General features: G+C 40.1%; 1 protein-coding gene across 12 annotated transcripts in view; it reads left to right on the top strand.

Moving 5' to 3' along the window:
- Positions 1-27,621, top strand: part of ANK3 (ankyrin 3) — a 673,376-nt gene that overhangs the window by 403,158 nt on the left and 242,597 nt on the right. For 2 of the 12 annotated variants that reach the window (XM_049108958.1, XM_049108955.1), the window contains exon 1: positions 25,928-26,183. The exons of the other annotated variants lie outside the window; for them this stretch is intronic. In XM_049108958.1, coding sequence (XP_048964915.1) covers positions 26,148-26,183 — 36 coding nt within the window. In that variant the 5' untranslated portion in view covers positions 25,928-26,147. Of the gene's footprint in view, positions 1-25,927; positions 26,184-27,621 lie in introns of those variants that run through there. 12 annotated transcript variants of the gene reach the window in all.

The following is a 27,621-nucleotide window of genomic DNA, read 5'->3' as shown; positions in this document are numbered from 1 at the left end:
AATTAGAAGATTAAAAAGGCCTTTAAGAAAGATCTCTAGGTCTGATTTTTTATGCTTCAAAAAGGGGTACATGTGTGTGCACATCCTTTAAATAGACCCTGCCCAAATAGGCCTAAAATTTGCTCAGAGTTATAACACTGGAATGGTATGGTTTATTCTTATTTCTCTTTATTCTCCCAACAGCTCCATTCTCTTTGTGTTGTAATCACTTTTCACAGTTCAGTGATTCCTCTGATACTATCTTAAAGCTCTGATTCTCGGAAGGGTCGAAATTAAACGGCATTTGCAGACACCCCAGAGGCAGCAAACAGCCAGCAGCCTCAGATGCCTCGCTGCAGAAGGCAATTATCAAAACAGAACGATGCCTCTCTTTAATATGGTTCAGAATTTAGAAAAGAGGGCTCGTATTTATCTATCCATGCTGGGTCTTTCCTGGGTGTTTGCCTGTGTTCCTTTTTTCCCCTCTCAGTAGCTGCTGCCAAGCAAATGTGGCAATACTGACAGTTGCCACGTTAAGCAGCCTTGTGCCCTTCCCTTCTGTTCCCCCTCCATGTGTCCCTTTAGCTGGGCCAACTAGGAGGTGACTGCAAAGGTGGCAGAAATGGGTAAATATCATTCTAGAAGTTAGAAAAGAACACACACTATATATCCTGGGTGCCTGCATCAGAGCGAGCGGCAGAGCCAACATCTGCAGAGGCAGCCTTTGGGAAATTCGTGCTTGAAGTCAAAGAATATGTATCTGATTTAAGGTACATTTCTAAAGGAAAAGCATTGCAATGTTTTCTCTCCACATTGTATTAGAGCATTTTGCATATAATTAAGTTGCATATGGCTACAGCAGGAAATCCCTAGTCATTCTGAATAAAGCCCCAAATTGCTTCTTTATACTTTTTTTCAATTTAGGAGCAGAGCATTAAGGAAACAGGCCCATTTGCATGTGCTTATGATGGCAGAGATGGAGGAGTGTCTTAATTAGTTTTAATCATGAGAGGAATGGTAACTAGATGATGTCCATTTTTTATGCTGAGTTTAGCACAATAGAAAATGAGCCTAGGCTACAAAAAAAAGAAATTGAGTTACCTACATGGATACATTTCCTGATGCTGTGAATTGTTCCAAAGAGTTATTAAGAGACTGAATATGTAGTTTACAAAGAACGAAGGTAGTGACCCTATCTGCGATGAAGGCGGAGATGAGCCAATTTCTTTCTTTTTGATCTACTGTCTTTCAAATGGTTTCTTTGCAGAAGGTGCATTTAATAACATTCATATCTGAATGAAATCAGCTGACTTTTGAGTTTTGATTGTTGGTTATGATAAAACAGTATATTTCAGTTTAGAATATGAACTTTACTTTTAAATCTCCTGAAAAAATAAATCTGGTTTATTTATTAGCCCTTGCTAACTCAAAGACAGGCTAATGTGTATATCAAAAGGAATGACATATGTAAGTTTACAGTGGAAGAGAGGGAAGCAGAAAACAGATTCTGGATCACAGACAAAGACTGGTAAATGACCCTACATGGTGGGTAGGTGACCTCTTTTTTTTTTTTTTTTTTTTTTTTAAATGAGGCTGGTTTAACTTTACAGTAAGATTTTCCTCTATTGACATTTTAACTGTTACAAAACTTATCGAACTAATTATTCTCATTTTTGGAAATAATTGATTTAACACCTGCAACATATTCCATCACAGGGATATACTTCTTTTATTTAATCCCTACTCTATTGTTAGAGATTGCTTCTAATTGTTCCTTACTGAGAATAATGTCGCAATGAATATTTATTGGCAAATCTTTGTTCACATTTAATATTATTTATTTAGCAATAGTTCTTTTAACTCCATCTTTGTCTCATGATCTAAAATTGATACCACCTTATAATTGATTTAATAAGCCTACATAAAACTATACAAGAGGTATATGGGATTAAAAATGTCACTGAGACTTTTATTTCTTGTATTCACTTACACTGTTTTATCTATTGCTGTCTCTTAGCATGGACTCAAGTTTCTTATCTTGGAAATACCTACTTTAAATGAATTAAGTCTAAATTCGAATAAATAAAACAGATTTAAAGATGACTACACACCTTTTATTTATTTCCACTTGAAGTGTAGTTGAAACACAATGTTACATTAGTTTCAGGTGTACAACATAGTGATTTGACAACTCTGTATATTACCCTATGCTCATCATGAGTGTGGCCACCATGTCCCCATACAATGCTGTTAAAATACCATCAATTATATTCCCTATGCTGTGCTTCTATACCTGTGACTTATTTATTCCATAACTGGAAACCACTCCGCTTTACTGCAACCTTTTAGAAAGAAGTCTTTTTAAAGAGAGAATTCAGGACGCCTGAGTGGCTCAGCAGTTGAGCATCTGCCTTTGGTTCAGGGCATGATCCTGGGATCCAGGATCAAGTCCCACATCGGGCTCCTTGCAGGGAGCCTACTTCTCCCTTTGCTGTGTCTCTGCCTCTCTCCCTGTGTGTCTCATGAATAAATAAATAGAATATTTTTTAAAAATAGAGGATTCGCTAAAGAGCTCATTTAATTGTGGTTAAAATGTGTTTAAAATATAACCAAATTTATCACACTGCAGTGTACAAACACACCTTTCTGAAAATAAATCATTAGACTCTGGTTGTTTGCAAACCTGACTGAGGACATAGGTTCCCTGAAAGATGCTTTAACAATACCATTTACTAGGCCCACTGACTCAGACTACCCAAGAGGTGGTCCTGGATAATTGGTATTTTTTTAAATCTGACCAGTTGATTTTGATGCTCAGCTGGAATAGAGAGCAGTAGAGCCAGGGACATCTTTTAGCCTTTATCCTGTGATGCTCTTTAGATGTAAAAAGACATCAGACAAGAGGAAGGATGCATGGAAGAGCCATGAGACCCCCTGAATTAAGGCAGCATAGCCTTTGAGCTTCTCTTTGGCTTCTAAGAAGTCCCATGGCATTTTCCTGTATCCTCACCCCTGTTCTTTTCTGGATCTTTAAAGGGGACAATGAGGGACTCTGGATCTAGAAGATTTTGTAGCCATGGACTGTTTTGCTTCACTATATGGAAAAAGAAAGATCTGTAGAATGTGGGAGTCAGTACAAAAAAAAAAAAAAAACGTTTTGTATTAGGCAGTATTTACCAACCTTCTCACTGTTCTAAATTTACACACTAATATGTATTGTATCTAACCACTTAGAAAAACAAAAAATAGAACTTGCTGTCCTACCTAAGAGAAAATTATTTGCCTCCTCCCTAGAGTTCTTACAAGAGAGAACAATCCCCCTAAATATTTATTTGCTAAACCCATTGCATGCACTGCATATGAGTACCACAAGCACCTATCCAAGAAGGGACACAGAAGTGAGGGAGGGCATGACTTGACATCTCACATTCCATTAACCCCGTAGTTAAGTTAAGTCACTTGATGTGGCTACTCCTTTCTCCCTCCCAATCCATGAATATTTATATGAAAGGTACATGCTCAGAAAAAAAAATAGATATTCAGTCTCTGCCCTGGTTAAAGTTACTTTTTAATATGGAAGTGAAGACAGTGAGGCCATCCATATCTACCTGTTTATATAAACCACTGAATGGCATCGGCAGGAGGGTCAGGGAGAGGGGAGGTGGTACTATGATTTGACCAACCCTTACATCATAGGTGGTGGTGGTAGGAGAGCTTCTGAGGAGCTCTGTCTGACTGAAAGGAGGAGTGTGATATTAGAAACTAGATGGGGAAAAAATGCTTTCTTAAGTCCAAATACTCAGACATGGCAAGGAGGAAAAAAGCAAAGGTAGATTCCCACATTAGGATAGAGAAAGACCTGGAAAGGTAGGTAAAGTACAGGCTCCTGGTAGAAATTTTTCAAGGCAAGAATCAGAACTTTACCCTTGATCTTAATGGAAATGACACATGGAAGCTTTTATAATGCAACCAAATGGCACCAGCTTTGGGTTTCTGAAGCAATAGATAACTTACTGGAAGATATTGGAGCTCTCTTCTAGGAGAAGACTGGAAAACCACAGAAAATCCAAAGTCTGTCGTCTGTGCTACATGTCAGGGATGGGGAGTCTGAAAACCTGCCCCTCAGTTATCTCAAACCATCTTACCAACAATTATGGTTTGTGGCAGGAGGGAAAGAAAGCTGCAAGGTCTTATACTGGTGATTAAGTACTCCAGCCAGAAAATGATACGCAATTTCCACCCACAATCTATGGAGATAAGCACAGAGAGGAAAACCAGATACGGGCATGTGTTCCTTGCCTCTGTGATGGGCAGAAAGGAGGGCCCAGGTATCAGGAACTGTAGGAACCTTTGTCTTAGATGCTCTTCTTCAGGTGCTTCTGCTGGAATGGATAAAGCTGAACAATACTTAAGATTCTCTATCACTGTCTTTAATGTATCTAGAGGAAAACATCTAATTGGTCTCAGCTTGGTTCAAGTGCTTACCATTCTACCTGGGTAAGCAGGACACACTGGGCAATAGCAATGGGTGGAAGCTAAACCAAGAATCAAGATGCCAGGAAGGAGCCTACAGTATGCATATGAGGTGTTCATTGGACAGCAGAAATACCTACCCCAATTAAGAGGTGACTGGGAAGCCTCTCATTTTGGTTTCACCAAATATTTATGAAGCTTCTACCATGTGCACTTCTAAGAACTATGGATCTAACAGTGGGTACAATAGACAGTCTTCTTCTCACTGAGCTTACATTTTTGGTGGTCAGATAATCATAGTTGATAGATTGGCAGTATGGAGAATGTTCTGGCATTGTGGGGATAGGAAAAGATTATGTGGGTGGGACAACAAAGTGAGATCTCTGCAAAGAAAAGAAAAAAGTTTTAGAAGACCTAAGGGCCTTTTTGTTCCACATTCCAGAAGATTGCAAACTGAAGCTGACTGGCCACTTATTGTAAACGTTGTAGAGTGCTTGCGTAGACCATGTGAGGAGAAGGAGATGGAAGTCACCCTTTGCTTAGGACTCTTCCAGCTCAAAAGTTCAGTGACTTAATGAGAGCCCCATAAGGGAGAGTTGCCACTAGAAAACAGACATGGAATGAGAGAATTAGGGCAACATTATCATCAGGAAGGAGACACTTCTTCCTGGCAATCAAGGACTCCAGAGTTTTCCTGGAGTAGAATTCTAAACTGGAGAACCAGGTGAACACTGTAAGTTTATGACCATGTTAGGAGTCCCTCCACAACATCTACTTGCCTACTGCTTCTGCTTTATTTCCATCCTGGCCGGAAGTGTCTGTATTCCTATTTAAGGCTATCCTCTCGATGTGTGCACCAGATCCTTCTGCTCTTACCAGCTATAGGTCCTCAATCCAGCATTTCCCCCTTCTCTATTTGTCTTCTTCTCCTTCGTGGGTATACCTCCCATTAGCACTCCCATGTGTAATTTCTCTTTCATAAAGAAACACTCTCAAAAAAAAAAAAAAGAAAGAAAGAAAAAGAACACTCTTTCTCTCCTGTTGTCTTCCAGCCTCTACCTCATTTCTCTGTCTCCCCCCCCCCCCCCCAAGCTCTCCTGAAGAGCTCCCAAAGCCTCCCTTCCCTCCCTCATGAGCCCTCTTCTGGCAGGCATCTCCCTTACCACTAGAGCAGCACTGCTAATGCAAGGACACACACACCTTTCCATCGTGAAATCCTAGAGTTGGTCCGCAGTTCTCTTGTTTGACCTGGCATTTGACACATCTGATCACTTCCTTTTCTTTGAGGCACTTTCTTCACTTCTAGGAAACCTCTCTGCTGGTTTTTGTCCTACCTAGCTAGCTACCTTTTCTCATTCTCTTGGCTGATCCTTCCTTCTCTCTCTAACTTGTAAGTGTTGGCATACCTCCAAGCTCAGTCCTTAGATGACATTGCTTTTCCATTTACATTTCTTCCTTCATCATCCCATCCAGTCTCACGGCTTAAAAAAGATCTATCAATATATTGATAACTCCCAAATTTATATTCAGACATCTCTCTGAAAAGGCAGACATATATGTCCAATAGCCTTCTCAAAATCTCCATTTGCATGTTGGGATAGACAGTGCTGTTGACTCCCTCTCTGTTTGCTCAGAACTGTGCATTTTGGCCTGACTTCTTCTTTTTTTTTTTTTTTTTAATCCAAGATTTTATTTAAATTTAAGTTAGTTAACATTACAAACATCTATGACTTTGCCGGAAGACTTTCTCATCAGCTAGAGTTTCCGTGGCCTACTTGGCCCATGTATCAAGCTCAGTTAACTCTCTCTTGGAGCCCTTCAACCAGTGACTAATGGAAGTTGATAGATAAATGCTTTGCTCCCTCATCTTGGGGACCTCTGTGCCTCTAAATAGAGTTGTGTTCTGTTTCCCAGGGTTCCCCAGAGATTGAGCTCCATTTACCCATGGCGCCAACAGACTTGATAGTATAATCTACATGGAGCCCTTCCTACACTTGTCACATTTCTCCAATCCCCTAAAATGTTTTCTGGGATTGTCTCTCAAATGAACTACTTGAACTCAAATACTTATCTCAGGGTCTGCTTGTGGGGAAACCCAAACTAAGGCAGATGCCAAATAGGTATCTCAACTCTTGCCTGCCTTTGTAAACAAGTAATACAACTGTTACTGGTGGTCAAAAACCTTGACACATTTCTTTTTCTTACACCACATACCCAATCAGTCAGCAGATCTACCATCAAAATTCAGCCACTTGGGGACGCCTGGGTGGCTCAGCGGTTTAGGTCCTGCCTTCAGCTCAGGGCGTGATCTCAGAGTCCCAGGATCGAGTCCCACATTGGCTCTCTGCATGGAGCCTGCTTCTCCTTCTGCCTATGTCTCTTCCTCTCTCTCTCTCTGTGTCTCTCATGAATAAATAAATTTAAAAAAAATTCAGCCACTTGGCTTTTGTTCATAGGATTGCACTCTCTGGCATAGTATAATATTCAACATCTTAAAATTATTTTTCTTCAGACAGTTAGATGTACTTCTACAAGGAAAGAAATGTTCATTTGTTTTGTTTGCTCTTGTACCCTCAGTGCTTAGAAGAGAGTCTGAAAATATGGTCAACCTTCAAAAAATATTAGCCAAACAAGTCGCATAGATGGGAAAAAAAAAATCGTTCATGAGAAAAGGCTTCACGGGTAAAGGTGTGCAAGGGCACTGCATGGAATTCTTGAAGATGATGATTGCAGTTGTTTTCCAAACCAAGAATTTTTGTGATTTGAATATCACAAATATCTATTTGTGCAATTAGAAAAAAGCCCCCTGGGGATTTCAAATACCCATGGTTGACACTATAGGAGCTTACCACAGTAGGATGCTATATTACAAAGATGGAGAGAAATTCTAATGAATCCTTTTTAATAAGAAGTCTTCCTCTTTCTACCTCTGTCACCCCAATGGTTGTACATATTCGGCTTTACAGGAACACACCTGTTCTTGTAGGTATATTGAGAATAAATTTGCAATTGCCAGGACCACTTTGAATAAGTAAAATTACTCTCGGGGTCAGTAAATGAACTGGCATCCTGACGCTAGTGATCAACAAGGGGCAACCGGGAAGGAAAGGTGGAATAGAGGTCAGGGCCCGGGCTCGGAATCCAGCCTACTGAATTCAGTGCCAGCTCTGCAGCTCCCCAGTGGCACAACCACAGGCAGTGTCCCGTGACCTCTTTAATGTCACCTTCTGCACTTGCAAAATAGCAGTGCCTATTTAATGAGGTCATTGTGAGGATTAAGTGGGCTAATATGTGCAGAACACAGAGCGGAGTGGCTGGCACAGAGTAAACCCTAAGTCAGTGTGAAATAGCCTGCTCTGGTTGGCTTATATACTCACCTATTTAATGTCCCAGACTATACTATAGCTTCCAAGACATAAACTGTGCCTTTCTTTTCTTTTTTTTTTTTTTTAAGATTTTATTTATTCATTCATGAGAGACAGAGAGGCAGAGACAGGAGAAGCAGGCTCCATGCAAGGAGCTGATATGGGACTCAATCCCAGGACTCTGAGATCACACCCTGAGCTGAAGGCAGAAGCTCAACCACTGAGCCACCGAGGCATCCCAAACTGTGCCTTTTCATAGCATCATTATTACATTTGTATGATGCTTTCTCCATTTTTTAAATGCTTTCCACATTTAGTGTTCAAAATAATACCTCTGTAAGCAGAAGCGTATGTATTATTCAGATCTTAGGAAGGAAGCACAGAAGATTTTTCTACAGTAGTATATTAGAGGAAGGCTGGGGACATCGCAGAAGAGCATGCTGGGAGGATTTTTGTCATTCTGTACATACCCACTAGAGATTCTGAATTACGGCCACATGAAACCACTCTTACAAATGGGGTGGGGAGGGATTGTGTCCCACTGATGGAGTACACCTCGTTCTGTGGTATTTCATAGTGTGTGCAACAGATAAGCCTTTCCTCTCCACTCACAAGACAGGGAATGTCACTTCTGTAGGTTTTGCCACATCCTGTCTGTTCCCTTCAGATCTTTGAAATCACTGAGGCTCTCCAGTGCTTTCTGTACACAGTGGACTCCCAACAAGTTGATGCTTTGAATACAAGCGCAGGAGGGCTGCAGTGTGTACTTCTGTTCTTCATCCAGTCTTGTGTTTCTCTGCTTAAGGGTGTCCAGAGTGGATGATATGAGGGGCAGAGTCGCGATGAAATCACACAGATGATTACAGGCCACTCCAAAGGGAAATTGTAGCTGGTGGTAGGGCCGCTGCCATCAAGGTAGGCACAGAGGCTGGCTCCTTTGTTAGCCCAGGAAAGAGAGTGGCCAAACTGGGGAGAAACTCACTTTAAGGCATTTAAAGAAAGAGAGCCTTCAGTAGGCATAATCAATATGCAGAGGTAGCATCAAAAGCTGAAGGAAAATGATGTCGATTTTCTCTAGAAATTCCTCTAGAGCACCAGTTTGAGAAACACTGGTCCAGAGTAGTAAAGGGAGTTGGAGTGAAGGAGGAAAAGAATATAGAGGAGTCTTTACATTACGACTAATCACCATAAGTAATGAATAGACATAAACCATAGTAATGATTTATAGACAGCAGAGAGGTAGAACTTTTGAGCTATTCAATATACTGTAAATCTAGGAAATCTGAAGACCATAGCTTTTTGTAGTCAAGGAGAGAAAGGTTTCTTTATAGTAGCTACATCTCCAAAGACTTACCACTTAACCGTGGATGGAATATATCCCCTGAGTAAGCTCTTTGGAAGCGAGACTCCGCCCACTGCACAGCCCAGCACTGAGCACCACGCCTGACACCTCGTAAATGATTGTTACATATTTGTTGAATCAATAAAGGAATACATGTTAGAGCAAGCTGGAAGCTTAAGCAAAATATATATTAATATACTAAATACTAGGAACAGAATGGAGAAGACATATTTCATTATAATAAATTCTACATCTCCATCCAGTTGTTTTTCCCCAACCTGACATTTGTTGCATTGTCTCTGCTGTAATGATGGGAGACTATGTTAATAGTAGATATTAGAAATTAAAAGACCTAGCCTAGTCCGCTCACATCCAGTCCAGCCACTTGACTTGGGGGAAAGGTTATTAATTTCTCTTAGGGTTGGTTTCCTTGTTTATCAAAGAAAGATTGTGGCACCTGCACAGAGGACCTCCTATCTCACGGACTAGTGATGATAAATGAAATAATAAATGTCACAAAGCCTTGGAAACTATAAACAGCCCTCTGCAAATGTGTGACAGCCTACATAGAGTGCTTTTTTTTTTTTTTTTTCAAAAGCAGGAATGTACTATGAAGTCTGGTAGTATTTCAAAGGAGTTGGTAGTCATCTGTATTAAGAATACCAGCTCGCCGCCTTTCTGTATGGATGAATTAGAGTGCAAGCCTTGATGACCAAGGACTTAAGCTCTGCGAGGCTGTGTTGCCGATTACTCAAGTGTTCTTCAGAACTTGGTGGCATTAAATGGCTTCCTACTTAGGAGCACACTGATCTTAAATGCCGTGGGAACGTGGGATAATTGTCAGTGTTTCTTAGGCAGAAGATAGTTTTCTTCCATAAGTTATCACAGTATTTGGTGATTTTTCTAAACCAAATATTATGTATCAGCATTTTGAAGGGGTAAGGGACAGGGAGGGGGACAACCTTTTCTTCTTCCTGACATTCTGAAGTGGCGGTTCTTAGTTTTTTGAGTTATGAAGCCCTCTCCAATATCCATATGCAAAAACAGAATTTCCATTCTGTTTCTCAGCATTCAGAGAGTCACTACACCCCTGGTCTGGTATATTACCAAAGAGTTCCTCTGTGAGACAATTCACATGTTGTTGTAAAGGATGTACAGTAGCTCAGGAGTGTGTTGGCTTAAACTTGTGAGATAAAGTTGATCCCATTATCTCTTGTCATTGATTTGAGAGTCGGAACTTAGAAATTTAAATTTTGGGATCCCTGGGTGGCTCAGCGGTTTGGCGCCTGCCTTTGGCCCAGGGCGCGATCCTGGAGACCCGGGATCGAATCCCACGTTGGGCTCCTGGTGCATGGAGCCTGCTTCTTCCTCTGCCTGTGTCTCCGCCTCTCTCTCTCTCTGTGACTATCATAAATAAATAAAAATTAAAAAAAAAAAAAAGAAATTTAAATTTTAGGCTGTTAAATTTTTCTATGGGTATAATGTAATGTAAACTATAAAGAAGTTACTTTAGGGATCCCTGGGTGGTGCAGCGGTTTAGCACCTGCCTTTGGTCCAGGGCGCGATCCTGGAGACCCGGGATCGAATCCCACGTCGGGCTCCCGGTGCATGGAGCCTGCTTCTCCCTCTGCCTGTGTCTCTGCCTCTCTCTCTCTCTCTGTGACTATCATAAATAAATTAAAAAAAAAAACCTTTAAAAAAAAAAAGAAGTTACTTTAGAAAGATATAAAATTGAATATTCTGTAGATAGGATTTAAAAATATAAAATAGTCTCTGAAACTAATAATATACTATATGTTAATTAGTTGAATTTAAATTTAAAAAAATAGTAAGACAAAAATAACAAAAATAACAAAACAACAGGCCCAGAGTGGAGTCGCTTATCCTAAGCCCCATGTCACCAAGAATTATTTATGGTTTCAGCTCTCCCAGAAATGGAGTCTTAAGCCAATCAGGAAACTCTTGATCAGCACTAGTTAGGTCCTCTGCCTGATAAACCCCTGCTGTTCCCTCCAGGGAAAGTAACCTTGCAATAACCAATCTGATTTTTTTTTTTTTTTTTTTTTTGCCTCGTATGACTTCCTTGTTCCAGTTCCCTTCTGCCTGTACAACTCTCTTTTACTTTATGTAGCTCTTCTGAGTTCTTTCTATCTACTAGATTGGATGATGCATGAATCATTGAATAAAACCAATAAGATCTCTAAATTTAAAAAAACAACATTAAATAAGTTCAGGTAATCCAGATAAAGGTAAATTATTTGTGTAAACTTCACATGGTAGATGATATTTCTTTAAAGATTTTGTGTGTTTTTATGACCTTATGAATATGTCAGGATTCTTTTATGAGTTGATGTTTGGGGCCATAACTATAGCACAGTATGTAGCTGGTGATACTATATCAAGAAACCTTTTTTTTTTTTTTTTAAGATTTTATTTTTAAGTAATCTCTACATCTAACATGGGCTTAAACTTACAACCTTGAGATCATGAGTTACATGCTCCACTGACTTAGCCAACCAGGGGCCCCTTGAGGCAACCTTTTTAACCTCAATTAACTCATTTATCAGATAGGGACAATAATACCTACTTTATTTGAATGCTGTGAGTATTAAGTCAAACCTTATTCGGTGACTGATCTTTTGAGTACACACATAAAAATAAGTTATGTAATATGGAAGAAGATGACAGATGCTATGGAAAAAGAATAAGCAGGCTAAGGAGGATGGAGGGTGCTGGGCATGTGGTTGGTTAAAGAAGATTGTCTAGATAGGACTGTTTTCAGTAGGTAAATCACTTGGTACATGTTAGGTGTTCAGTAAAGGTGGACATGGACATGTCATATGTGGGTGAGATTTGCCCCTGCCATGTGAAAATCCCTATAGTACACAGAGATGGATGGATGGATGGATGGATGGATGGATGGATGGATGGATGGACAGCTAAGCTGTATTATGACATGAATGTGAATGAGACAGGGCTCTGTTGTTTTTTATCAGATAATTATAAAAGGATTCTCTCTTCCTTTTTGCAAACATTAATAATGGTAATTATAACTAGTATTTGTTGAATACCTACTGTAAATATATTAACTAACCTCTTTGTATATGTTATATACATTTACATACACCAAGTTATTTCTTGTAAAAACCCTATGAAGTAAAACTATTATCATCCTCATTTTAAAGATTAAAAAATATTAGGAAATAAGAGGCTGAGTAACTTGCTCAAGACTAAAAAGTAGGAAGGAGCAGAGCAAATTTTAAACCCAGGTAGTCATCCCTTTGAATCTGCTCACTGAACCATGACACTCACTGCCAAAACATTTTTAATGAAGACATCTAGGTAAGAAATCATAAATTTATGTAGCTTTTCTTGTTCTGTTCCTCCTTTCTCACAGTTAACAGTTTTCACTGGGCAAAGTCCCAGCTGCCCAGAACCTGCCTTAATGGTAACTTAGAAGAATCCAAATACTCAGACATGTGTTCTTGCAGCCCACCAAGCAAGGAGAATTCTCCAGTCCTAGAGCTCCACAGGGGCTGTGGCTGGGGATCTTGATTTTGGCTAGCTTTTGATGCCAAGGGAACCCTCAGTCTCTGGAAATCCTGTCTACTGTGCTGAATTGAGTAAATTAGAAAATCGAAAGCTTTTCTTCACATTTCCACCAGAATTAGCCTCCTTCAGCCTGTAGAGTGAAGGCTGGGGAGATTTCCAGCACTCCTGAAGTATTACCATTGGAATATTCTGATTTATCACCTTCTTGCTCATATTATCCATTGGTAAAATCTTGCTGAAACACCTAAAATAATCCTTAACGTGCTAGTTAGGGAGAGAATGGTTGGTAAATGGAGCCAGCTCACGCCTAGCTCAGTAAAACTGCTGTGGATTGCTCAGCTTAGAAGGGAAGCTAGGGGGAGGTAACACTATTATTTTTATTTTAGAACTTTCCCAAATTCCATGGAACAAATTTAAACCAGTGAAACGAAATCTCCAAATTAAATTGTACCAAACATTCTTTCCACAGTGACAGGTGGAGAGATTAGACAACTTCCTTTGTGTCCATTTTCATTACTAGTGTTTTCACAAATGACTCATTTCTAACAGTGATGTTGGCAAAAATCACAGCGATTCTGGAACCTGTTTTTACATTTTCATCGATATGTATTAGAATTATTGCAACCTTAAGTGGACTCCAGCTGGGGTTCAGGGCCAGAATTTTTGGGTTCTTGGAAGGTCCTCAGATTTATTGGGTCAAACAAGCAATCATCTTGTGTATTTTATTTGCATACCCTAGTGAAACAATAAATTTTAAAATACCATGATATGCAAACACTTTCATGACAGATTTAAATAAAAAGCTAATATCCTGGGAAATATTTAAAAAGCCAATGTCGGGCAGCCCAGGTGGCTCAGGGCAGCCCAGGTGGCTCAGCGGTTTAGCGCCGCCTTCAGCCCAGGGTGTGATCCTGGAGACCCCGGATCGAGTCCCATGTCAGGCTCCCGGCATGGAGCCTGCTTCTCCCTCTGCCTGTGTCTCTGCCTCTTTCTCTCTCCTCTCTGTGTTTCTCATGAATAAATAAATAAAATCTTTAAAAATAAATAAATAAATAAAAAGCATATAAAAAGCCAATGTCACATAGTAGGAGTTCCTTTGTTTTCTTTGCCTGTTTTTCAGACAAATAACTCATAGTAATTACTTAACTTTTTCTTGCACCAATATCTTGTCTCCCCTTTTCCTCTGGCTTCAGTGGTTGTGACTGTTTGAAATTCTTCTGCACCCACCCCCAACCTCCAGCAGCTTATACAGTGTTAGGCCAGGCAAGCGTACAAGAATAGGATGGATAATGGGCTTTATAAACTAGAAAATTCTGCATTAATTTGTTACCCTTAATAAGTTAGTCATATCATCATTTCCTCTACATTTCTGTAATTGTGTGGTATCAGAAGTCAAAGCTAGAAGAAGAGCTTTACCTTTAAAGTAAAATCATGTAGCTTTTTTTACATGGCCTTCATCTGGAATGCAAGTGCTTTCTTTTCAGATCAGTCCTTCATCATGTATTTCCAACTTTTAAATTAGCCGCCAATGTAAAAAAAAAAAAAAAAAAAAAGTGAATCACACTCAGAAACATCCAGGTTCACATCCTTTCTTGAAATATTAGAAGACACACCTATATTGTGGCTCCCTGATGGTCTAGAAGAGCCACCTATCAGTTTGAGCAGGGTGGGCCTGCCCCATTCATATGCAGCCAGTACCTTCAGTCAAGGAGGCCTACACTTCCTACATAGAATGTTACTCACCCAGGGAAAGTGAGGCTCCTCTTTTCAGTCCTGATTATGCTTTTACAGTTTTATATTCATGTGACTGTTTCACAGGAATATGCTTATTCCTTTTCGGGTGAGTCACATATTACTCATATGACACATATTTCCAAGACTTGTCTGGTTCAGACCTGGCTCTATTTACATAACACAATTGAAAAATTGCTATTTTAAGGGTTAATTTGGTTAACTCCTATTGGATGCCGTGCTTTGCAGATTGTCTCTTTCCAAAATAACCCAGTAATAAAGACACCTTGCACCATTCACTTACAGAACAACAGTGACTTCCAATGATGTTGTGAAAAATAATTGGGAAAATGAATGCACAATGCTTCATGCATTGCCTGGAGGATATCATAAGTGTTCGACTAAATCACTAGCATTAAATATGTCTGCCTATATTGAACACATTAACTGGATAAAATCTGAGGAAAATTATCTAATCTGGAAATTTTGATAATTTTAACTCTTTAACTTGGTTCTCTCAAAGTATCCCCCTACCCTAATCTCCACAAAAGTAATTATTATTTATGCAATAGTTCAAAAATTATTTACTGACTATTAGACACTGTTCTAAATATGAGGGGAGCTATATTAACCAACAGGCAGATTCTTCTCCTGGAGGATTTTGCACTTTAGCAGGAAGATAAATGATAAATGGATTGAGATACATATTAATTCACTTAGAAATAAGAGCCAGTAAGGAAAGGAAACTGAGAGTGCCTGGCTGGCTCAATCAGTAGCGAATGCTACTCTTGAGCCCCACTTGGGGTGTAAAGATCACTTATTAAAAAAGAAAAAAAAATCACAGACTAGAGTAATGGGTGAGGTGGGCTAGAAGTGCTATTTTAGCCAAAATGTTTAAGATAGACATTTCCAAGAAACTGTGAATCTGGCATGCTCTGATCAATTAGAGGTGATTTATAAACTTTATTCAATGTCATCTGTTGAATTATTTATTCTTGTGTTTATTTGAGACTTCCTTTTTGCAGAAACATTTCTGTAAACATGGAACATGTTATGATAGCTGAGTTTAATGAACATGGTTTGAAAGTAGAGGAAGAGATATTTTATGGAGGTGCTGAGTTGCAGAGGAAGAGCCAAGGTCAAAGAAAGACCAGCCCGAGATTCAAGAAAATGAAGTGATTGATGGTGAAAGAAGTTTAAGAGGAAATGAATGGCCCCCAGAGGGCAGGCGAAGAGATAAGCATTGGATGGACTGAGAGAACCAAAATATCCCAGCTTACCCTTTCCTGTGGTAAAGAAACTAATGATAAACGAAAGTCAGCACTTTTTCCAACTGCGCATAAAATGTGAACCCCATGAGTCAAGAGAGGCTCAATTTTTTTCAATTCTGACTCCCTTTTAGAGTATTACTATATTCATATGGTTGTTATACCAAAATATACTTATTTCTTTTCCTATGACTCACATATTACTTAAAAGTCACTCGTTTCCTGTAACCTCGAGACTGCAAAATCTCTTGAGAATATTTCTCTCACAGTAATGCTAACCCCAACAAAGCCACAGCCCATGTCGTCCCTGCGGCCCTTGGGAGTGAGTGCTATGTTCACGGTGGATAAACTCCCTTCTCTTCTGGTCAGTTCAACCCAAGAGGTCTCAGATGTTGTGCTAAGCAAAAGTGGCACTGGGGAATAGGCCACCTGCCTTTGGAGATTAACCACTACAAGACTGGTCTTCCCTGCAAAAGCCCCACCATGTCTGTTGTGGGAAGGACCCAGATGTTTTCAGTGGGGCCTTGTCGATGGCACCCCATTGTGAAGCTACAAAGTTGACTGTCTCATGTGGCCAAACTCGGGAACTGGAGCAAACTGCAAGGGAGGGGTCCAGTGAAAGGTCACAGCTTTGGCTCAGTGGCAACCAGTTGTTGCCACATGGAAATGAGGGGCTAGTTTTGCCAAAGCATCTGATTTTTTTTTTTTTTAAGAAGAGGCAGAAATATGGCTTTCTGAAATCTCTTTATTTATGAATGTTGGCAATCAGAATATTTAAAAATTGTTTTTAAGCCCGCGTGAGGGCTTTAATAAAGGAAGATGTAGAAATCGCTAATAAGCTTTGTGACTTTGGACAAGTCATTTTTCTGGTAGGAGTTTGTTTCCTCAAGAAAATTGGATCCCCTTGTCTGAGACCCCTTCCAGCCCTTAGATTCCTTGTTTGCCACATGGAGACCACAGCTGCATTGCTGAGATTTGACAAGGTCAGGAGGTTATGGTGCCTGCCTGCTTTTCCCACATTGGTCCATTCGGTGCCAACACTCCTGCCTTTCTGGACTATTAGTGAATATACTAATAGAGAGTAGACACTCTCAACATTCAACAACCATTTCTTGAGGGCTTTCTCTGTGCCAAGCCCTGTGCCAGGCACCATGGTTTAAGGTTCTTTATATGGCTAAAGAGATTTATTCTTTCCAACTCTGAAATGCAGGGCACTTAACCCAATACTGGGCTTAGAATAACAGCTCTGTAATTGTTAGCTTTCCTCTCCAGCTTCCCTGAGGCTGTCCCCATGGAGGATGCTTCCAGAATTTTATTTACTTGACTATTTCCCTCAGCCCAGGATATGCTCATCTTCCTTTAGCAATTTTAAATACCCTCAAAAGCCAGTTTAAGCCTGCCGTTTTTCATTTCTGCCTACAGACTCTGCACTGTGCTTACTCTTGTTCATTTGAAAATATTTATTGAGCATCTACTGCATTCCTGGTCTTATTCTATCAGTAAACAAGAAAGACACAGCGGTGCTTTTACCAAGGTAAAATTATGTGGGAGTTGAGAGGGAAGGAAGAAACAAACCAGGAGCTAGCAAATCAGAAATTTGTCAAATAGTGTAACATCAAAAATAATGGTGACATTGGGGTTATTTGGGACCTATGTTAGATTGAGTGCCCAGAAAAGGCCCCATCTGAGCAGATGCTATTTATTTTTTGGCCTCATTGACAAGAAGGAGCTAGCCATGGAAAGCCTGGCAGAAAGGAGCATTCAGACAGAGGAAACAAAGTGGAAAGGCCCCTTGGGCAGGAATAAAATTAGCATTGGGAGGAGTATAAAGGATACCTGTATGGCTGGAGCATAAACTGGGAGGAGCAGAGAGAGGTAATAGGTGATATGAGAGAATTTGTTTAGGTATAGATTTTTAAAAATTATTTTATACACATAAGTTATCTTTTCCCCCAACTAGAGTATCATTTCCTTAAAGGGAATTGGACTGGTCTCTTTTTTGTCTTCTGGATCACCCAGTTGCTTAGTTGATATTTTAGTTAAATGATGTGGCAAATTAGAGTTACAATTAATGTGATTTGATTTAGGAATATTCAGAAGAGGCGTGTCTCATAGCCTAGGAGGTTTGAAGGGGTGTGTTCTTGTCCAGATGCTTCTTGAACAGTGCATGTTTGAGGACGAATGATCTTCCCTTTCTTCCCAGTTCATCCATGTGCTGTTTTGACTGCATGTTGCTTCTGAGCCAGTAGCCAACAGACCTCCATCTGGCTTAGGAGATAAAGAAGCAGGGATGTTTCCTCAAGTCTTTGTAATTAAACCACCACCACCACAAGATGGCCTTTCTCCACCAAGTCTGGCACTTTGATGAGAGGAGGCGTGCTTATTCCCATCTCTGATAACTGTTGCTTCCCAGCCCCCTTCAACCTCAGCTGCCTGAGAGATTAAAGGTGGTTGGAATGCGGGCTGGAGTCATGAAGTGTTCTCACCCCGCAGAACAAAGCACATGACATATGCCAGTCGTCTCTACAGAGCAGTGGACCATCATGTAACTCTCTCCACTTGATCTTTTGAGGTCCGGAGTTGAAGAAAACGATACTGCAGAGAGAATGATGTGAGAAGATATGTAGTCCTACCTCCTTTTGGATTCCTAGGGGAAGAATACTTTCAGCAGAACGGAGCTAGCTTCAATAATTCTATCACTTACACACGTTTCAGACATTGGGTATTACTTGTGTCGGGATCTGGGACTCCACTCCGTGAAAGCAATGAGGCTCCAAGTCTGTCTGGGGTAGGCACTGGGGAGCCTGAGTCTAGAGTTGCTTCTTTTTATTTGTTTTTGTTTTGGGGGTTTTAAAATTTAAATTAAATTAGCCAACATATAGTACATCATTAGCTTCAGATGTAGTTTTCAATAATTCGTCAGTTTTGTATAATACCCAGTGCTTATCCCATCATGTGGCCTCCCATCATCATCCAGTTACCCCATCGGTCCACCCACCTCACCTTCAGAGACCCTTAGTTTGTTTCCCAGAGTTAAGACTCTCACATGGTTTGTCTCTCTCTCTGATTTTTTTTCCCAGTTTCCCCTCTTTCTTTTCTGGTCCTGTGCACTATTTCTTCTTAATAACTTGTCATATTGATTTATTAAATAGTGCTCTGTCTACTGCACTTTCATTGATGAATGCATTAAACTATTATTTACTCTTCTCCCCAATATATCCAAATCATGCATAATTTCTTCCAAGGAACAATTTTCTGGAATACAGTTAGTGTTTCTCCCAATTTTCTCTAAAGGATTATCCACATTTAACATGTCTCCTATAATATATGTGTGTGTGTGCACTCATGCGCATGTGTGCTGGTTTATTACAAAAGCCGTTCCTGGAAAAAGCATCTTAGCTCCTTCCTTTCACTTGTGAATATTAATCTGGCATCCATAAATCAGACCCAGAATGAGAGCATTGCAATTAGAGTTGAATAACCACTGGAAGATTCCTAGAAACTTAAATCATTGTGTGCATCTGTATGTGTGCACACGTGCATTTTGACTCTAGACTCAAACATTTTTAAAGAAGTTGGGCACACTGATTTCTGCCTGATAAAACACAATTTAAACAACAGCTAAGGGCTGGCCTGTCAGGTGATTGATTTTGCAGACCTAAGTCCAATTCCTGTCTTCCTTACTTTCTTTGCTAATGGTTCAAATAGAGAATATTTTAAAGAGTTGGTCTATTTCTGTTTTCCCTTTCCTTTCAAGCATCAAACAGAGTGTGTTAGTGTTCAAAAGGCAAAGGAAACTACCTATGCAAGTTATTCCAACCTTCAAACTCATTTTTGGAAACGTGTATAGATGATACAATTTATGGATGTCCGACTGGAGTGGTGTGTCAATATTGAGAATGCACAGCTGTGAGTTCATCATCTTCATAGGTGTTGTTCTCAGGCTAGTCAAAGCCCCCAGAGTTCATTATGTTTTCCAAATCTGAAGCCTTGACTATGCACGACAGCAGAAACACAGTCAATTTCATTTAACTAAGGATATTTACACTCCCTGGAGCCTTTCAGAAAAAGGGAGGAAAAAAAGTGATCATTTCATAATCAGTTTTGAATTTTGCATGCTTCATGTTTATGTATTAAACAGCATATGACACAATGCAGAAATAACTCGCTGTTCTGTTTCTTCAGGCTACACTGAACACAGCCTTGGAAGTCCAGAAATAACCTGGCTTTCCTGATGCAACTTGGACTCATAAAACTAGGGTGCCTTTGTTAATGAACAGCACCTCTTAGAATCTGTTCACTGTGAAGTATGCAGGCATTGGGAAGGCATGTACATGAAGGACTGGTGGCAATGTGTTACCATACATTATTTGTTCTCATGTATCTTTGCTTGGGGGACCCCTTTTTTATTCTACTGGCTTCATTTGCATATAGAATCATTTGCCAAAGGAAGGAGGGGAGGGTATGTTGAGTCCATCCGTATCATTTCTCCTGGAACCCGAGGTTTTGAGGGAGGGCAGGAGCAGGATTGAGCAGTGAGGGATGGGTGGATAAGGGTAGGAAGCTGTGAGTTGAGTGGGAGGTAGAGGTTCCCCCAGACATCAAGTGCAAGAGGAATTTGTAGGAATTTGTATCCTTTTTATTAGGGATAAAGCAAGTCTCCTGAAGGGTTGCTGAATTGATCATCCCCACCATAGAATCCCTTGTTTTAGTAAAAGTAACCCCTGAGGTAGCTGTTGTGTGCTCTGGCCAAATCACATACCCCTGGATTTTGGATGGTGGAGGTTTGAGGCCCTGGGAACCCATGGAGAGAAAGGGAGGTGGAACCACTTCGTTGACTACTCTGCCGCCTCTCCACCCATGTTGCGTTCCTGACCCCAGGGCCCCACAGGAGCCATCCAAAACCAGGCTCCCTCCAAAGTCAAGGGTCTCCTGTCTAATCTGGGCCTTTCAGCTTTTCTTTTGTCCTTTATCTTGTCTGTTTCTCTGCCCATAAAGGAGGGTAGAATGTGCCCTGATGAAGATATGGAAAATGTTGAATACAGCCAATCCAGATTACTTTGCTGTTTAAAAGCTCCCTTGTAGATTAGATCATTTGCCCTCTTACAGGCTCAATGAGTTACTTTTTCCATGTGTTCCCTGTGAACAATGCCTATGTCATGGTCTCAGCTTGAAAGAAGGAGAAAACAAGGAAAAGAGAGAGCGTACTTTGTTACTACAAGTTAGCAGGAGTCCTATCAATGATGTAAATGCTGTTATCCTGTTTATTTTCTTTTCTAAAACGTTGTATGTTTTTGTTCAATATTGAACAGAGAAAATTATTACAGGACCTAGGTTCCAGTGCTTAATATTTTGTGATACACATAGAGGATAGAGAATAATATTAATATTTTAAATTATTGCTCAAAAGGATATTGCTATTTTTTTTTTTGATACTGCTTTTTTTTGTTGTTGTTGTTACATAAAGCTAATGGGTGAATGCATCCTACTGGGTTTTAGGGAGTTTCTGCTATTTTCCAATCTCAAAGATCAGACAGCATGGTTGGTACTTCGGATTCTCCCCTGACTTTCAAAATTGCATCATAAGAGGGCACCTTGGTGGCTCAGTCAGTTGAGCATCCAACTCTTTCTTGATCTCAAGGTTGTGAGTTCAAGCCCCACATTGGGCACGGAGCCTACTTAAGAAAAATGCATCATAAGGATATAACTTCCAAACCCCTGGCTCTAGTTCAGGGGTAAGCAAAAAAAAAAAAAAAAAATTTTTTTTTTCTGAAAATGGACAGATAGTATTTTAGGCTTTATGGCCTACAGTCTCCCACATATCCTAATAAAACTTTATTTGTGAACAGTAACATTTGAATTACCTATGATCTCCACATGTCATGGAATACTATTATCCTTTTAATTTACTTCAACCAAAATGTAAAAGTCAGGTTTTTGTTTTTTTTTTTTTAATATTTTATATTTATTTATATAGTTACACAGAGAGAGAGAGAGAGAGAGAGAGAGGCAGAGGCATAGGCAGAGGGAGAAGCAGGCTCCATGCACCGGGAGCCCGACATGGGATTCGATCCCGGGTCTCCAGGATCGCGCCCTGGGCCAAAGGCAGGCGCTAAACCGCTGCGCCACCCAGGGATCCCCTAAAAGTCAGTTTTAATTCAAAAGTCATACAGAAACAAATAGCAGGCCAGTCTGGGTCTTCAGGTTGCAGCTTGAGGAACCCTTACCTCAAGACAAACCCAGCTTCACAATGAAGAAGCTGGTAGGTGGGAGGCCCACTTTCAGGATGGACACGTGGGAGAAGGACACTCTCCAGACATTTGCTGTATCTTGAAAAGATCTGTGAAGCCGCAGTGTCCAAGGAACTTCCAGCACAGCCACAAAAACCTTCTTCCCCTTGCTTGAAATGGTTCTGACACTAGAGATGACCTCTGAAATCCACGGGATATGCAGATGCCACCAATCTCTCCTGAGAGGCAGTCCCAGCTGGGTGACTCATGACTCAGGGTGGTTTGATGTGTGCAGACACTGAACCCTCCATTCCTAGTCGGGAGCCTGGATTAGTGGAAAAGACCATAACTTTTCAGCCGCTCTGTACTTTAAAGATCCATCCAGAAAAGTATTACCAGGCTCTGCTCTGAGCCCCTAAATGAGAAATACTAGAAGTGAAGCTCCTATCATCATTCTTCCCATGCATTGCCTTTGTAGAGCAGTATAACTGCACCTGGAGATCAGAAGTTAAATCTCATTTTGCGAATTAAATCCCCATGGAAACACCCTAAGTCTTTATGCTTGTTATAGGAATCCCATCGTGAATTCTAGGCACTAGAACATCTTTGATTCACAGCGTGCCGTCACAGAACTTCTCTTGGCCTTCCATTTCTCTACCTTTAAAATGATGAGGTTTGATTAAATGATCTCAGAGATTTTGCAATTTACTCTACTGTTTATCTTTTGTGTCAAAATATATTTTTAAATATTGAGTTTCCTTAAGGTAGGGCACAATTGTTCTTATAAGATGTGATCAAAGATATGGCTCATCACCCCCTGTGGAGCATTTAGTATTTTCAGCAGACCCACCAGATCCCAATTCAGGCTCTACCAGCTTCCCATACCAGCCTGCACTCACCATTTGGGGATGTGAGCTCCATCCTCGCTTCTCTTTTTGCAGCTGCAGTATCTGTGAAATGAGCAGCAGTAGTTTGGGAAACAAAACGTCTTGGCCAGGGGGTAGCTTGAAAGACACGACTATGAGAATTTTTACTTTTCTTACTTAGTATAATTATAGAGTGCTTTTTCTCTGAAGAGCTCCACAGAAAGGTTCAACCAGTTGGGATTATTTATCCTAGGGAAGACAAAATCAGAGGAGAGAGGATACCTCAGTAACAGTTTGGAATTTTTGGAAGGCTGTCTTCTCAATGAAGATAGAAAATGAAGAAATTGGTGGGAGAGGTCTAAATTAGATGTGAGGAATAGTGCTTTGCCAGTTGGCATGATTAAACACCAACCTGAGTTCCTTCTGGACAAGTCTGGGGGGACTGGGACCTGGGATGCCTTGCCTGAAGCCAGATGCCTTGCTCTGTTTTCTATTGCAATTTCTATTGCAGACACTAGGGCTGCTTGTAGCATCCAGGGGACAGCCTCACAAACATGGACTTGTAGGCCCCCAGCATTCTGATGAATCAGATGTGTTAATGCAGATGTAAAGGACAGCCTGGAAGAGAACAAGAAATACAAGTATTATCATAAGATGTCTGCAGCTCCAGAGGAAAGAGCTGTGCTTGGGGATGTGGCCTGGAATTTGATGGAGTTTGCCCTCAACGGAGCAATGCTTGGTTTGGGGATGGTGAGGATTTCTTTTTGCCAACCTCACCATCAGCATCAGCAGATGGGACCTTTCTTCTTCCAACTCTGTCCTCCACCCATCTTGTGTGTCACAGGCAGATCAGCCTTGCTATGTTCCAGAGATGACCTTTGCTCCACCTCACTGTGTGTCCATCCAGAAATAGGCACAGAGTGAGAAGGTGATGGTTTTCCTGGTTTTTCCCACAGGTGCATATTTTCCAGCATGTCAGGTGCCCACCCTGTGTGTGGCTGACTATATACATGAATGATCATGGGTGGGAGGAAGAGATGTATAGTGAGTAGTGAATGAATTCCCCCAGGCATTCATGATCCCTTCCCAGACCTCCCCCCACCCCCACCCCCCGCCCCCGGGGATGTCACACTCCCTTGAGAATCACCAGTGCTGTGGTCAGAAGCACAGGTTTTAGGGCAAAGATCCAAATTCAGATGCCTCTGGGTAGCTTGGCACCCACAGAGGGAAGCAAACCAAGGTCAGAAAGTAGGAAACGCTGGGGTCTGAGGTGAAAAGCCATCTCTCAACACCTGGAACTTGGCCCAGTGCTAGCATGAGCCCAGAGTTGCCAGATCCTTGCATTATTTTTTTTAAAAAACAAGAACTCTAGATTTTGATGTGAAATTAATCAATTTTGAAATGTTGGCATCTAAAAATATTGTTTAAAACACAGTGAGAGCCAAGATAACATGTATTTGTTACTTGCTGCCAGTGTGACCTTTCCTTTAGAATAATATGGATTAGGTTTGAATGTTAACTATTTAGTCACTGGTGGCCTTGGCAAGTAACCTTTCTGAATTCTAGTTTCTCCCTCACAAATGAAGAAAAATTGCTTCATAGCATAAGGACTAAAAGAACATATGTAAGAAATTAATGTAGTACCTTGCACTTGGAGTACTTAATAATTATTAAATAATAATGATGGCCATGATTATGTTATTATTAGATTGAACCATATGAAATTCCTGAAATACACATGGATTTCGACCTATAAAAATGGCAATCTCAGGATTCCTGGGTGGCTCAGTCAGTTGGGCATCCAACTCTTGATTTCTGCTCAGGTCATGATCTCAGGGTCATGGGATCAAACTTCATGTCAGGAGCCGCACTCAGTGGGGAGTCTGCTAGAGATTCTCTCTTTCTCCCTCTCCCTCTGCCCCTCCCCCTGCTCTCTCTCTTAAATAAATCTTTAAAAAAATAATAAGAATGACAATCTCATGTGATTCAACATATTAATATAAAATCCTACACTGTATACATTATTATTCTTTTACAGTTATTATTAAGTTGACCTTTGTACTTCTTAAACACATACTTACAATCTCCCCTCCCCTATTCTGTTTTTCCCACAGTGCTTCTCCTGTTGATCATACTCAATAATTTATTATATTTATGGCTTATGTATATAAGCTTCATCTAAGGCAGGTATTTTCTGTATTTTGTTCATTGTCTTTCTTTACCCACCTCATCCAGCACCTAGAATGATGTAGTAGGCTCTCTATAAATATATTTTGAATGAATAGACTTCCACATTGGCCTTCTACAAGTTGAATTCTTTTCTCCACAGACACTCTTCTTCAGCCCTTACAAGGTTGAGGAAGCTATTAATTAGAACTATTCCAAATAAAACATATGATGATGGGTTTTTTAGGGTTTTGATTCTTGAACTCAAGTGTAATGTAAGACTAGTGAAAAGTTGCATGAATATTACCTGTCTCAAATCTGAAAATCTGAATTCAATTAGTAGGAATGAAAATACCTAGATTGAAAAAAAAAATATTAAAAGCATTCAATGAGGTTTTGTTTCATTTTGTTTTGCTTTGTTTCATTTTGTTTTGCTTTGTTTCATTTTGTTTTGCTTTGTTTTTCTGGTCAAACACATGGGCTTTATATGGTGTTATATTTTTTAAAAGATGCATTGCATTTTCACTTGGATAAAATGAAATTCAGTTTGTAAGATAGCTCTCGTTGGCAGTATAGTATGCTTTTACTTTGGGGTGTGTGTGTGTGTGTGTGTGTGTGTGCACGCACGCGTGCTTGTACATGCATACATATATTCGGTAGTAAAGCTAATGCAGCAAAAGAAATTAAAATCATAAAGGGCAGGCCAGACTAGATTCCAGAGACAGAGGAGAAAATGGTGGTATTGTTTTTAGGAGGAATGTGAGAGTAGTCCGCATACAGAGGAAAGTGCTGATAAGCAGAATGACAAAAGCCGGTTTCATGAGTGATTCCCAGCAGCTAGGGTACACTCCCAGCTGATTGCCCTGCTATTTTCGGTATTCCACATATCATGACTAAATACACAGAGCTTGACTGGAGGCCACAAATATGGTAAGTCAGTGGGGAATTGTGGGAGCTACTCTAGCATTTGTAAGGACCAGGGCACCTTCGATGCTCTCCTCTGCTCCTCCCCACTCCCTGGTTCAGTAGTTAAGAAGATTTCTGACCGGCTCCTACCTTCTTACCAGGAGGCAGGGGAAACCTTGACGTTTCCCAAGGCAGATATTTTTAGACTCGATGCTCAGTCCAAAGTGTTAACTAATTGAGTTATCAGGTTTCATACTTGGCCACAGAGAATGGCAGTGGAAGAGGGAGAGAGCTTCCCAGAACAAGTAAGCATTTACAGTTTCCGAATGAAATGCATTTTCCTTATAGGACTGCGGCTCGGGCCTGAATAGTGGGGTCTTTTACAAAATGCGTGGTGCCAGATGGGAAGGAAGCTAGCCTATGTGCACCACGGCTTGCCCGAGTCCAGTATGTGTAGGACAATGGACTGTCCTTTCTTTCTGTTTTGCTCGCATCTGGAAGCTAGGTATGTTTTGCCTTTGATGTAATTTGGAGTGTGCTGGGCTCAGGCATGTCTGAAGAAGATGCTTAGTGAAATGCTAAAAGACTTAGGGCAGTTTGGGCTCTAGAAAAGGCCTAGTAGACCCAAGAATGTGAGGTTTAATTTAATGTTCACACTTTTTGCAAGAGAAATGTGAGAACTTTAAAACTCAGCTTTGTCTGGTTTGAATACAAGGGAAAGTATGGAATTTTATAGTTGTGGGGAGAAGACAGTGTGGAGTTAAAGTTTGTTTTTAAAACTCATATAAATGGTAGATGGGGGATGGGATGTATCTGGAAGTTGGAGAATGTAATTTTATTTTTGTTTCAACAGAATCGCACATAGATATAAATATATCATCTCATTTAATAATGTTAAAGACTTAACGTAGTAAGCCACTGTCCCTTTAAGGGATACTATATGGAGAAAGGAGATAAATACTTGCTTTATGTGTATAAAATTTTAAATATATGATTCCAGGAGAATCATAAAATGCTATTTTGATTATGGCATAGGCTAAGATTTCATGTGATCCCTTCTTTCTACCTATGTCTTTTCAGTTAGCACCAATTTATTTACTAATGAGAACACATGTACTCACAAATGTACTTTGCTATTAATGCAGTAGATTAAGTCCTGAGTACCAGGTGAACATTTTGTATACGTTAGTCAAAATGCCTAGAAGAAGACATCATAAAGATGAGGATATTGGTGCTAGTTCTAATATCAGGTAGGAAGACATGCTAATGGTTTTGAGAAAAGATCTGTCATTTTGTACTGCTACAGAAGGCAATTCAGAAAACTCCCAGTTTTGAGTCTTGTTTCAAATGGATTCAGCTTTAATCTTTGCAAATAGGTTAATCTTTTAATGAAGAATATTCTTTCATAAACTTTACTGAATACTGCTGTATTCTACAGTAGACATTTATGAAATTTTAATCTCAGTGAGACTTTGCAAACATTCTGTGTGCTTCGGAGAAAGGCCTTTTCAAATTAAACTTGAGATTCATCATAAAAATGTAAATATTGTTCTCGAATTCCAGACATTAAGGATAATTTACGAGTAATATAAGCATGCTAACAGGTGAGTCTTAAAAATCGTATATGTCACCCTAAAAATGATCAATTTACCCATCAAACATTATGAAATGTATTGAAGGTTGAATTTCAGATGTCCATTCTGTTCCATTAGTTATGGAACCGAACAATTTACATATAATCAG

Source organism: Canis lupus, chromosome 4, assembly GCF_003254725.2.
Source record: "Canis lupus dingo isolate Sandy chromosome 4, ASM325472v2, whole genome shotgun sequence".
NCBI lineage: Eukaryota > Metazoa > Chordata > Mammalia > Carnivora > Canidae > Canis > Canis lupus.
This window is presented reverse-complemented; position numbering and strand designations above follow the sequence as displayed.